General features: G+C 51.1%; 1 protein-coding gene across 1 annotated transcript; it reads right to left on the bottom strand.

The window, feature by feature from the left end:
• Positions 1-45: 45 nt before the first annotated feature.
• CCHCR1 (coiled-coil alpha-helical rod protein 1) lies at positions 46-12,649 on the bottom strand. The gene is made up of 18 exons (XM_023725301.1): positions 12,443-12,649; positions 12,083-12,149; positions 11,792-12,005; positions 9,606-9,903; positions 8,331-8,494; positions 8,081-8,216; positions 7,776-7,886; positions 7,401-7,550; positions 6,709-6,819; positions 6,515-6,621; positions 3,554-3,666; positions 3,346-3,391; positions 3,040-3,194; positions 2,703-2,891; positions 2,500-2,601; positions 733-884; positions 422-611; positions 46-182 (listed from the first exon to the last, which is right to left on the bottom strand). The coding sequence occupies exons 1-18, from the start codon at positions 12,647-12,649 to the stop codon at positions 70-72; spliced, it is 2,625 nt and encodes an 874-aa protein (XP_023581069.1). The 3' UTR covers positions 46-69.
• Between the last annotated feature and the right edge of the window lie 986 nt (positions 12,650-13,635).

The following is a 13,635-nucleotide window of genomic DNA, read 5'->3' on the forward strand; positions in this document are numbered from 1 at the left end:
ACAGGTATCGGGTGGTAAAGAGGGCTGGCTGCCTGCTCCACTTCTCCAGATCCTTCCTGGTCCTCCCTTTCAGCTGTGGACAGGCACAGGAGAGTTCTGGTTGTCTCCTTGACACAGACCTTCCTCTTTGGCAATGGCCTCAGTCAGGCCCTGTAGGTCATCAAGCAGAGCAGAGAGGGACCCTGGGGAAGAAGATGCCAAGGGGTAGGAACTGGACAGGAGAAGGCTCCCACAGTGACTGTGCAGAAGGAACAGGGTATGAGGGTCGTGAGGGAGAAAGTTCCTTGGGCCATGGTGAGTGTGGATAAAGGAGGCTGTGGGCCTCCAAGGATCACAGAGAATACCACTCATGTACCCAAGAGTGTCTGGAGGAGAGATTCCTGCAGTCCTCTCATTTATCCCTTCACACCTGAGCCCTTACCTTTTATGGGGTCCCTGGAGGAGGGTGCCATTGCTGGAGATGAAGCTGCTGGGGGAGCTGAAGGTGCTGAAGATCCTGGAGGCTTGGGGCTGGACTCCACAGATCTCCCCTTGTCCAGTAAGGATGGAAGGACTGCCAGGAGCCGCTGCTGCTTGTAACGGGAGAGGAGACCCTCCTGCCGCAAGGTGGCCTGGGAAGGAGAGGGTTAAATGCCACCTAGCCCGGTGGGAGCCTCCCCTTCCTCTTTCCACACCTCTGCCCTCCAACCAGCCCACAATAGGCCCTGGTCTCCAGGTCTCACTGTCCCCTACCAGCATGAGGTTCTTGTCCCTCTCCAGCTCCTGCAGGCGCCGGGTCAGCCGCAGCCCCTCCTCCCTGCGGGCCTCATCCTGCAGCTGTCTGAGCTCCTGGTTTCGCTCCTTTTCTCGGGCGGCTTTACGCTGGATCTGGCGCAGGGAGACCACTATGGGGAAGCCAGGGCACAGAGGGGGCGGGGCGGGTCAGCCCAGAGGCAGCAAGATCCCATGAAAACACACTGGAATGACAGGCAGGAACATTGGGTCACCCAGCTCTGTGACCTGGGGCAGTCACTTACGTTCTGAGGACATCTGTGTCTCTTCTGTACAGTGGGCTGGTGGGCTGGTGTTCAGGCAGCCTATGAATCTCTGAAGCCAAAGCACCTTCCCTATCCCCAAACCACCCCAGAGTCACTTAGGGGAAGGCTGAATATGGACTGGATATCAGATGTGGGGCAATAAGTTTTTGTTTTCTTAAAATGTGGTAAGGTATTGAGGTTATATAGGATAATTTCCTATTTGTGGGCAATGCAGCCGAAGGGTCATGATTTTATAACTATCAAAGTTTCAGAAAAATGAATATATAAATGTGTACATAACTAGAAAGATCAAATGTGGCAAAAGGGTGTTGCCTGGAAGTATTAGAAGTCTCTTAGAAGTAATGTGTCCAAAACAGAACTTAATTCCTCCCCAGGTTGTTCCCCACTAGATGTTCCCAAATGCATCTAGTTAGAGAAGGTATATGGCTATTCATTATGGCACTCTTTCAACTTATCCAGGTGTCTGAAATTTTTCTTAATAGAAATTGAGGGGTTAACTGTTGAACTGGTATATGTTTTGCTGTGTATATTCTCTGCAACAACAACAAAAAAAAATCATATATATTAAAAAAAGAAAACTGAGGGGTAATCTGTGGTGTTAGTCAGGATGGTGTGGCCTTTGTGGCAGGGTAGTGACTGGTGGGGCATGGGGTCTCTCGTGTTGGTCATGTTCTGCTTCTTGATCTAAGTGCTGGCAGCGTGGGTGTGTTTACCACATAAAACTTCATTTACACCCTTTCCTTGTGTACTTCATTACTTGTATATAACGATAATGTCTTAAAAAAAAGTTTAGGGGAGAGACAAAAGGTGCCAAATAAACCAGAAACTCCATCAGCCTGAGACCAGAAGAACTAGATGGTGCCTGGCTACTACCAATGACCGTCCTGACAGGGAACACGACAGAGAGTACCTGACGGAGCAGGAAAAAAGTAGGGTGCAGAACTCAAATTCCAGTAAAAAGACCAGACTTAATGGTCTGACTGAGACTGGAGGAACCCCAGAAGACATGGCCCCTGGAGGAACCCCAGAAGACATGGCACCTGGACTCTCTGTTAACCCAGAACTAAAACCATTCCCAAAGCCAACTCTTTAGACAAAGAACAAACTGGACTATAAGACATAAAAGGATACTCGTGAAGAGTGTGCTTCTTAGTTCAAGTAAACTAAATGGGCAGCTCCTGTCCAGAGGCGAGATGAGAAGGCAGAAAGGGATAGGAGCTGGCTGAATGGACATGGGAAGTCCAGGGTGAAAGGAGGAATGTGCGGTCACATTATAGGGACAGCAACTAGGGTCACATTAACAATGTGTATATACATTTTTGTATGAGAAACTACCTTGGGCTGTAAACTTTCACCTACAGCACAATTAAAAAAAACAAAAGTTTGGGGGAAGAAATAATAGGCTCCTGTCTCAACACTTCCTTCTTCCTAGAAGGCCCACGTCTCCCCTGGCAAATCTCACCAGCCTTGGCATGCTCCCTCCGAGCTTCGTTCAGTCTCCTCTCTGTTTCCGACAGCTGTTCCCGAAGCCGAGTTTCCACTTCGGCCACCTTCTCTTGCAGAGCTGGGGTAAAGGTGCAGATGGGGTGTGTCAGGAGGAGCCATGGCTCACGGCTCCCACCTTCGCCCCTCCCTCCGCGTGTCCCCCCTTCCCCTCCACCACACCTTGCCCGTAGATCTCCTGCTGCTGCATCAGCTCTCGCCGCAGGCTGGCAGCCTCCTCTGTGCTCTCCTGCTGGCCCTGGCGAGCCGCCTCCAGCTGCAGCCCCACACTGGCCAGGGACTCCTGGGTTTGCTGCAGCTCCTGCTCCAGCTGCTGGGCAACCTGGCTGAGCTGCTGCCGCTCTGCCTCCCCTAGAGGAGGTGGCACTCAGCCGCAGCCTCCTCTCCAGGCCAGCGCATCAGTGCCCAGGCCCCTCCACACCCAAACCGCAGAGGTTCCTCCTCCTCTCCATCCCCACTGCACCCGACCTGGCCCCTGGGAACTCAGGGCCAGATGTACCTTGCTCCCGGGCCCGGCCCACCTCCTGCTGGATGAGGTGGGCACTCAGCTGCAGCTCTGCATCCAGACGGTTCCGCTCTTCCCGAAGCTGCTGCAACTCAACGCCCACATCTGTGGTCAGTGGGGGAGGGGGTGGGGATGGGGGCGGAGGACGGCTGAGACAAGAAGGGGCAGAGAGTCAGGGGAGCTCACACCCAGCACCAACCCCTGTAGCTCTGCCCCTCCTCAGTCTTCACTGCTTTGGGTCCCAGCAACCAACACCCCAAAGCCCACTCTTCCCCCACAGATCCAGGCCCCAAACTTCACCTCTCCTGGCGCAACTGAGCAAGGGCCACTTTCCGAGCCACTAGGCCTGGGTGGGGGAAAGGCAGAGAACAGAGAAATGGGTTTTCAGAGGCAAAAAGAAGAGATGGGGGATGGATATGGGATCAGAATGAACTGGGCCAAGAAGAAGGTCAGAGCTGGTAGGGGCAGGGGCAGGGGGCAGAAAGTGTCCTGCAGTGGCCCTACCCACCCTGAATGGTGTGGACCTTGCGAGCAGCATAGCTGAGTCGGTTGCTGAGGCTGGGGAGCCGGATGACAGCCTGTTCCACCTTGGCCACGGTGTTCTGGAGCCATATCTGAGAGCTGGAGAAGGTAAAGGTCACTGACACTTCAACCCTTACCTCATTCCTAAATGGCCTTGCCAGACCTTGTATAGATAACCCACTTTATCCTGAGCTGTCAAACAAGAGAGGAAAGTTGGACAGGGGAAACAAGAATGGGCAATAGAAGCTGGAGCCAAGGGCAAAGCCAAGCCTGTAACACACACCATCACTTGCCGGCCCTTTGCCGGAGCTGCACTGTAAGCCTGTCCTCCTGTCCCAGCTACTTCACAGACAACAGGGAAGAAGACAGCCTGAGCACTGAGATCCTTTAGTGACTGTCACCATCAAAATGACCGAGCTCCACCATTTTTAAAACACCGTAGGCTAAGTGAGAAGAAATGGTGTACCCTACACAAAGCATACATAGTGAAAAAGTTGGATTTTTTCCAGCAGGTGCCAGTTGTAAAGAATGTATAAGAATCAACTAGGGGCCAAAATGCAAAACCAAAAATGAAGTAGCTACATATAGTTAGTAATTTCTAGTTTGAACTGTAACTGAATATTGTGGCTTCATGTGTATTATTTTATATTGTACTTCTTTCATGATTGATGGTTTGGACTTTAATAAAGGAAATTCCATAGTTTTTAATGTCATAGAAATGAGACTATTCTCAAAAGCAATATACTAACTAAAGTGAATGCTTGTATATATTAAGACAGCCTTAAATCTTTTCCTCTTTTGCCTTAGCTGTCAAATAATTAAAACTTAAAAGCACAGGAATTTAGTTAGCAGGCTAGACTGAGAGGTAAATACCAATGCAGTTTGTGAGCAGGTACTGACGCTGTCAGGGATCAGCACTGTGTGTTTAACTGTGTTTATGCTACAAAAGTGCAATATTAGACACCAGCGAGCTGGTACTGCTACTTTGTGTAACTCCAAAAAGGAAACTAGAATTTGATTAACTAAGTGCACATATTTCTTTAAGTTACCCCACCGTCCTTTGCTTGGATGCAATGCTATGCACATTTATGTGGTGGCTATTTTTATTTAGTTTGCATTACTTTGATTAACACCTTAAACGGAGAGCCAAAATTTCCCTTTTCAGCTGACCAGCAATGGCTGTTTAACTTCAGCAGGGGGGAGAAAAAGACATTTGGGGTGCAAATTGGTAATAACTGGCACTTTAAGATCAGAAAACAATTCTTTGTACTTACACCTCAAAGTTCTGCCTAAAGCTTTGATAAACAGTAATACTCACTACATTTTTTGTAGAATTGTTACATTTAATAAAACTTGCCTGTTTAATCTCAAAAAAAAAAAAAAAAAAATCCAGTTCCTCATAAGAAAACACAGCTATCCCCGATAACCAAATCTATGGTAAGCTTCCCATTTGGGTCCTAGCAATCAGTGTCCTTAATAATAGTCCTACAGTCAAAACAATTATGAGCTTCATGGAATCGTATCTTATCTGGCCCTAGATACCATAACACAGTAAAGCGTTCAGTAAAAACAATGCTACTGGGGCTACAACAGCACGCACCACAGAGCTGTGTAATCTGCAGCAGATTTAGACTTGTCACTTGCAGGCCCCTGAAGGGTCTGGAGGTTCTGGGAGTCCCCTGGCGCTGCGTGCCAGATTTAGGGTATATGAACCGATAGGTTTTGGGAGGGCCCCCGCCCCACAGAGGCATTAAATCACTGCTTATCTTTTCAACAACCCGCTAAGCTTATTCCTCACAACGTGGTTCCTGATCACTACTATGTATCAAAGTTATCCTCTCTACCAAGTCCATGAACGTAGATTCTGATACCAATGAAGGGCAGGTCCCTATGCTTCATGACTGACTGTGCCAGACGTAGGACCGACACCAGCTCACGAGGGTAAGAAGGCTAAGCAGGCCACAGGTTCCTAGGGACAAGGGCCCCGGGGATGTCTGGGGACAGGGCCGTGACTTCCTCAGAGAGTCCAAGTCTGTGCAAACAAAACGACAAACGAATGACAAAGGTCTGAAAGTTGTGTCTCAAACAGCACAGCAAAGAACACTGATACCTGGAAATTGTTTAAGTAGGTGCTTCCAACACCTACTGTGGCTCTTATTTAAACAATTTTCTGACTTCTCAATGTTACATAATACCTCAGGTACCTCGACGTCCAAAGCCGAAAAGAGGTTATTACCTATTTTTCCATCGAGGTGTTCCTCAAGGAGATAAAGGTTCTATAACAAGAGTCAGTAATAGAACAACTAGGAAGTTGTTTAGTGACTGTCACATTAAAATGACTGAACTCCACCATTTTTACGACACAATAGGATAAGTAAGAAGAAACAGCGTACCCTACACAAAGCATATATAGTGAAAAACTTGGATTTTTTTTTTCTAGCAGGTGTAGAGTTTTAAAATATTTTTTTTTCCAACTAAACAAGTTACACCCGTAAATTTTTGGAGGGGGGGGAAAAAAGGTGGACAGAGAAGGAGGGAGGGAGGGGGGAGAGGGAAAAAGAGAGAAAGGTAGAAAGAAAAAAAGGTTGAAAGAAAGGCAGAAAGATTAAGTACCCACACCCCCATCCACGAACTCCTAAAGCTGGAGCTCCTCCCAGGTGCTCTATAAGCCCCAGCTGTTTACAGACTCAACTGCCTGAGGAGCCATTACCTCACCCCAAGACAGAACACGTCAGGGGAGTTCATAGCAACTGCTCTCAGTGTGAATGTGGAGGGGTTGCAGCAGGAAAAACAAATCCAGGGACTTTTACGGTGCTGAATGCCTCTAGCCCTGTAGCCTCAACATTCGCCAGCCTGCCAGCCCCTCCTGCCTGAGGCCCTCAGACACAAGGTGTCCTGGAAGCTGATAAGCGGAAACAACCCCACCCTAAGCCTCCTTCCCGGGTACCTGCACACAGAATTGGCCACCAGCTTAAGCTGCTCCTCTGCCACAGCCGTCTGCTGCTGCTGCCGGCGCCAGGCCTCCAGAGCACGGCTCAGCTCCCCCTGCAGGGCCTGGGAAGGATGCAGGTCACCACAATGTACCCGTTCCTGGCCCCATCCCTCCCTGCTCGGTAGCCTCTGGCCCTCTCAGACCCTGACCTTAGCGCCGACCCGCTCCACCTCAACCTCTGCGGCCTTGTCCTGCAGGGAGCGCTGCAGGATGGCCTGCTCCTGGCTCTGCGCCGAGACTCTGCCCTCCAGCTCGACCACCTGGGGAGGAGAGGAGGCTGGGGCCCAGGCACTTCTAGAGCCCAAAGCTGCAGGAGGAGCACTGAGGATGAAGGGTGTCAGGGCGGGGCTTGCTGAAAGAATGCCATGCAGGGAGACAAGAAGCTTGGGCTCCTGAGAGTGGGGCCTTTTTCCTTCCAGGAGCATTGTTCTATGTGCCCACACCTTAAGGAACTGCTCCATGACCCCCCAACAAGAACCCACCACCTCTGACCATGTCACCCACCTCCTCAGAGAGACCTTGCCTGACCATCCCACCTACAGCTGCTGCCACCCCACAGTCCCTCTTCATCACATATCTTTTATATTTTTCTTTACAGCACATACAATTGCTTGACATCATCAAATTACTTAGTTGCTTATTGTGTGCCTTCCCTCTAGAATGTACGCTCCGTGAGAGCAGGTACTTGGTCTGGCTTTGCTCGGGGCTGCATCCCCAGCATGTGGTACCACTCAATAAATTTTTGTTGACTAAATGAAGAAACACCTTCCCATTTATGTAAGGAGCAAAGGGTTGGCAGGGGCAAGGGAGGGAATCATTGGGAGAAAAAGAGTCAAGTGACCTGTCCCTTCAGGTGCTCCGCATACTCCCTGTGGCCCAGCTCCTGGGCCTTCAGCTGCACCATAAGGGCAAACACCTTCTCCCGCCAACAGGTTAGCAAGGACTGGAACTTCTTGGAGAGCTCGGGCTCCAGGGAATCTGAAGACTGAACCTGCGGTGGGAGGAATGAGGCGGGTGTGGGCTCCTGGGGGAGGGGAGGAAGGACAGGGCATCCTTTGCTTTTTCTCTGTCCCACCCTGAGCAACAGGAGCTACAGCAAGAAGAGGAATTCAGGGAATGACCCTGGGCAGTTCCACAGCACACCTGCCCCTCCCACATGAAGGGAGTGAGGCTGGGGACAGAAGATCAGGACCCAGAGTGGAAAAAGGGCCCCTACCTTCCTGGCCAGCTCCTCCTCCTGCAGTGTCAGGATGTAGGTGAGGCTCTGCACTCGCACCTGCAGCAGCTCAGCAGTGCTGCGCAGGGCATCCCGCTCCTCCTGCAAGCGCTGTGGGCAGGAGGGGAGCCACCTGTAGGGCCTCCATGCTTGCCCTCACTCAGCCTGGTCTCCCTTGCAGCCCGTCTCCATGCTGTCCCCACTCCCAGGGGCCACCCCTACCTCAGGACCCGGTCCCTGAGCTCTCACATCCCACCCAGACCCCCGCTACACACACATAAATGCACCCCAACACTCTCTCTCACCTGTACGGTTTCCAGGAGCTCCTGACGCTCCAGTTCCCAAGCCTGGCTGCGGACTTCTTGAGGGACTTGTTCCCCCACATACGTCCTTAGATTCTCAACCAGGGTCACCTGAGCCTCCAGGTCTTCTCTGGTCTTGCTGGGGTTGAGGTGGGAACAAGCAAACCATCAGTAGGGTGTTCTGGAGATATGCCACACCCACCAACTGCTGGCCTCCTCCAGGGCGGCCCACCCCCCACCCCCATCCACTTACCTCAGCTGCTTCTGCAGCAGCTCATTCTCCCTCTGGGACATGGCCAGCTCCTTGACTTCCTCTGCCCGCCTGGCTTCCAGGCTATTCAAAGACTTCTCCAAGCCCTCAGCCTTGTTGGTCAAAGCGGAAAGAGCCTCCTGGTGAGCTGCTGTTAAGCCGGAGAGCTATGGAGAAAAGACAGGGCTCAGCTGGGCCAGCTAACTCCCACTTCTGTGCTTTCCCCACCTGCTCCTGCTTTGGCTTTATCCCTTCCCTCTCACCTTCCGTGACCTTAGGTAACGACCCAACAAACCACCCCACTGCACATGGCAAGATGGAGCCCGCAAATGGGCACCTCTCTCTCCTCCGTCGCCCACACCCAATCCATCACAATTCCTGTCTGCTCTTCCCTCAAAGCATAATTTCACTTATCTCCATCTCCACTGCTGCTGACCTAGGCTGGTGAGGCCCTGGCCTCAAGGATGAGCTTACTGTCTGCTGGGGGAGACACACATTAAACATGTGATGGACTCATGATTAGTTGCACCCTCGTCTCTTGCCTGGACGACTGCAACAATTTCCTAAAGAGTTTTTAAACACCTTCAGTGGATTGCCACTCCAACGTCAGAAAAGAATTCAGCCATGTTTTCTTCCTTTATGGTTTCATTGTTTAACATGTCAATTTGTTAGGCTGGCCTTCCCTACCGCCCCCCTACCCTCAACTAGACTAGGGCTCCCTTGCCCTTCTTCTTCATGGCACTTCTCCCAATTGCAATTAATTATGAGGACATCCAGTATTTCATGTGTCTCCCCTACTCGACTGTAAACTCACCCATGAGGGCAGCGCTCGGGCTCGTTTATTCCCCCAATGAATCCCCAGCTCCTATCTCAGGGTGGCAAAGAGAAAGCATCAATAAGTGGTGACTGGAGAATCTCCCTCTCCCGGTTCACAGCAGGCCCCCCCTCCCACCTCCTCACTCTCCCCCACTGCACGGCTCCCAGATGAACTGGGTCCTGGAGTGAAGTAGGAAAGCAAAAACTATAAAGGTCTTGGAAGGGGAAGGAGGGCATCAAGTGGAGGGAGGGCATATGAGTCCTGGGAAAAGAGTGGAATCTAATTAAGACCAAAACATCCAAGTTCTCCTTTTCAGGTCACCTGTTTTTTCTCCTTTACTGAAGATCTCACCACTTCACTGCTCACAGACACCTTTTCTGCGGTACCTTAGTTCTTTGTTGGGAAGCTACTGCCCAGTTCACACTGTTGTGAAGCTGAGCCCTTCCCGCTCCAGCATTCACCTGCTCTTGGTGCAGCCTCTGAACTTCCTCCAGCTCCCGCTGGCTCCCCTCTTCCAGGTTCTTCCGGACGACCTCAGCCCCAGCCAGGGCAGCCCGCAGGCCCTCGGCCTCAGCTCGGCCGGCCTTCTCCGCCCGTGCCAGAGCCTCCAGCTCCATGGCCTGGGATTCCAGCCTCATCTTCTGCTGCAATGAGGTCTCCCGCAGGAGCCGGACCTCCTCCTCAAACTGCCGCAGCTCTTGCAGCTGCCGAGAGATCAGCTCAGCCTGCTGGGTCAGGGCCTGAGACCCCTCCACGGACCTTCAAGACAGGTTCACATACGTGAGACATATTTCTGGTGCTGGGAGGGTAGACACAGACACCTGGGCCTCTCTGCTGCCATCTAGGGCCATAGGAGACAGGAGGAGAAGATTCCTCTTCTCCCATGTGGGGAGGTGGAGCATGAAGATGGGCCATGGGACCTCTGCGGAGGCATGAGGAATATTACACAGAGATCTCTGCATTTACATCACCATCATCCTTCATCAAGGCCCTAAGCACACTAGGCCCACTGTCTGGGCTCACACGGAGCCCTGATGGCACAGTGGTTAAACGCTCGGCTGCTAACCAAAAGGTCGGCAGTTCGAACCCACCAGCCACTACATGGGAGAAAGATGTGGCAATCTGCTTCCATAAAGATTACAGCCTTGGAAACCCTATGGAGCAGTTCTACTCTGTCCTATAGGGTCGCTATGAGTCGGAACTGATTCGATGGCAGTGGGTTTCTCCAGGCTCACAGGACCTAAGGGCTAGCTGAGATCATGGAACATATACCTAGGAAGAGCCACATATATAGATATAGATATATATAAAACATCAAATGCACACATGGTTGTGGTAGAAAGGGAAAGCAAGAGGTGGGGAAAGCAGTGTGAGTAGGGTACATCATTAGGACACACATTCTGAGTAGATAGGCTGGAAGAACACTCAGAGACTTCTAGATTCTGATTTAAGGGCAAGGAAGTTTGGACGAGGAGCAGGGGTACAGAGATTATGAGCTTCTAGTACCAATATGGTAAGGCCAGGAATTAGTTAAAGGCACCTACTGAGTGTTCAGCATACTGTATGAGGAGTCAAAGAGAATAGTACATCAATAAATTACACAGGCCCTACCTCTGGGGAGTATACAGTCTACTGGTGTCGTGTAAAGTTTAAACTAACTCATAACAAGGTTCTTGAGACAGCTTCCTCACTGAAGCCCAAAGTCAAAAGATTTTTCAGAAGTGGCAGGGATCTGTGGCCTAGAAAAATTAAGTGACTGGCTAAAGGTCTGTCAGCTAGCAGCCAAGCTAGCATTAGAGGGTGTCCATCTCCTGACACCTAGTCCAGGGCTCTGCCTTCTTTATTATGCTCCTTCCTCTTTGACAGGGTCCAACGCAGACTCATGTGTGTAAGCCCACTCTAGAGCAAAATGGCAGAATGACATTCCAGTACATTTGGGGAAAACACACACGAAACATTCAGAATAAGAATTTTTATAGACAGCACATTAACAAATAGCATGGTCAGTTCTAATGCCATGTCCTCTGTAAAGGCCTTCTTCAACTACACCATCAGAATGAATCTATACCACCACAGTTGTTGTCAGGTGTCGTCAGTCAATCTCGACTCACAGCAACCCAATGTGACAGAGTAGAACTCCCCACAGGGTTTCCTACGCTGTAAATCTTTATGGAAGTAGATCACCAGTCTTTCTCCCACAGAGCCACTGGGTAGGTTGGAACCGCCAACCTTTCAGTTAGCAGCCAAGCACTCAACCATTGTGCCACAAGGCTCCTTCACCACCAGAGTACTGAGTCTATACTCCTGGACTGCCCTTCTTCGTGCTTATTAGGATCAGCTATTGACCAATCTATCTCCTCCCCTAGGATTTTCGATTCTTTATCATCAGGATCTCTTATTCATTTTTGTTATCCCCATCCCTAGTCTCTAACACTCTGCCTTATTATTATTTATGTGTTGTAGGCGCCCAATAGTTGCTTATGTAAACATGAACGAATTATGGAACCAAGAGCTGAAAGAGGAATAAACGCATGCAGATAAAATTAACATCTTAAAAAAAAAAAGAGCTGAAACAGAGTAAGGAATCTATTTTCATGAAGGATCAGCGGCAGGCAAGGCTGAGAAAACAGCAATGAAGGATCCCTACCTGACTCTCCGCCCTGGCTCCTGCCCATCACCAGAAGCATCTCGTTCCCACACGGCCATTTGAGGTCTCAAGTTGTCTAACCGCCTCTCTGAAACATCTTGATGGGCTGGGGATTGGACCAAGGGAATGTCTGCAACCCAGGTGGGAGCCATTCTTGGCAGAGTTGGAAGCGATCGAGCTTGGAAGTGAGATGGGGGAATTAGCCCAGTGGAACCTGAGGAATCACAAGGGCACAGATGGTCAGTTTCCCAAGGAGAGGCAATCACCAGTCCCCTGCTTGGTCCCACTGACCTGAAGGTCGCAACATCTCCACATTATTTGAAGTCTCTAGATTCTGTCTCCAGCCATCCATGTTCCCCTGGACAATTGGAGAAACAAGGACACTCCAATTCAATTTTCAAGCCTATTTCCAAAGAGAAAGCCCCTACAAATAACAAAGTCATCCTCCCTAAATAGCAGCCAGGTCCACCCTACTCTCAGCTCCTCTTATTTTCTGAAAGGAGATGCCTCAAGACCATAGATTGTCCCAACTAAGATCCTGACAGAACTCTGGCAATAACCATAGATGGAGGGAATTTACTGAGAGACAGGCTGAGGAGGGATGCTCTTAGGTTCTACTCATACTTTTAGGATTCTGGGCAGTGATTTTACCCTCTTCCTTAAGCTTCTATAGTCCTTGCTGCTCCTGCACATCGAAGGTATGGATTCCAGGGGCTGCAAGCCCAATCTCCAGAGTTCTCTCCATGGCTCAGAAAGGCCTTGGGGAAGCCCATCCAGACACCACCAAGCCATGACTCCTGGGTCCTTCCCTACAAAAGCGCCTGCCCAAGGCCTGGCCCCAGATGAACGTGGCCACATGTGGGGCAAAGCACCTCCCCAGGATCCCTGGGAATACAGCCAGCCTAGATCCCCAGGCAGAAAGACCAGCTTTCTGCCATCTCATCCAAACCTTCCCTGAAACCTTCCTCTCAACTTCTTTCTACTATGCCCTCAGCTTCCATTCCTGTTGCCCACCCTCTCCTCTCCAGGGACTTGGAAGATAGAGTTAGCTCTTCAAGATCTTTCCCCCTCCATCCTACCCCAATTTATCTATTTTTTCCTTAATTGGGGATTCGTACTCCTGTCCCTCCCTACATCCTAATCTGCTTTTATCCTGAAGGAATTATCCTGGCTCTTCACTCTCACCTCCCAACTCATCAGTCTGCTCTCGCTCCCTGCACTCCAGCTGGCTCTCGGTTCTCAACCCCGCTCTCCCCACACACCCGTTGCCCCTGAGCCTTCACCCTGGGGGCCCTGGGCGCTAAGGCTGTTCTGACCACCTCATCTGGCCCTTGTATCGCTCGTTTCCTCTGGACCCCTGAGCCCACCCTCGTACCCCTTTGACCCCTTCCCGCCCCCAACCGACTCTTCTCGAACGACCCTTACCCAGCGCGAGAGCCCCCATTTGCCCTTAGGCCACACCCCCTACGCCTCACTCCGGGGCCCTGGGCTCCGCCCCTGACTGCGCCTGCGCAGAGCGGGCAGGTTGGCAAGCCGCTCCAGAGACCGATTTCAACCCGGAAGAGAGCTAGAGGAATGGTTTACGCAGGCGCAGTAGCGTCTAAAACTGGGGCCAATTATGGTGTTTGAGCATCTCCGCGCCCTGGCAGCTCCTCCCAACTCCGGGAACCCGGGAAAACTTTTGAGCCAATCAGAAAAGGTGGAAGGCGGGAGTACAGGGAACCCAGGGCGCCGCCCAATGGAGCGAAGCAAGGACAAGTGAGCTGTCCATTCGGGGACAGCACGGGGGGCGGGCTCTCTCGGCGCGAAGCGGAGACCCGGGAATTCCGAAGGAGGGGTTGCGC

Source organism: Trichechus manatus, unplaced genomic scaffold, assembly GCF_000243295.1.
Source record: "Trichechus manatus latirostris isolate Lorelei unplaced genomic scaffold, TriManLat1.0 scaffold00295, whole genome shotgun sequence".
Lineage (NCBI taxonomy): Eukaryota > Metazoa > Chordata > Mammalia > Sirenia > Trichechidae > Trichechus > Trichechus manatus.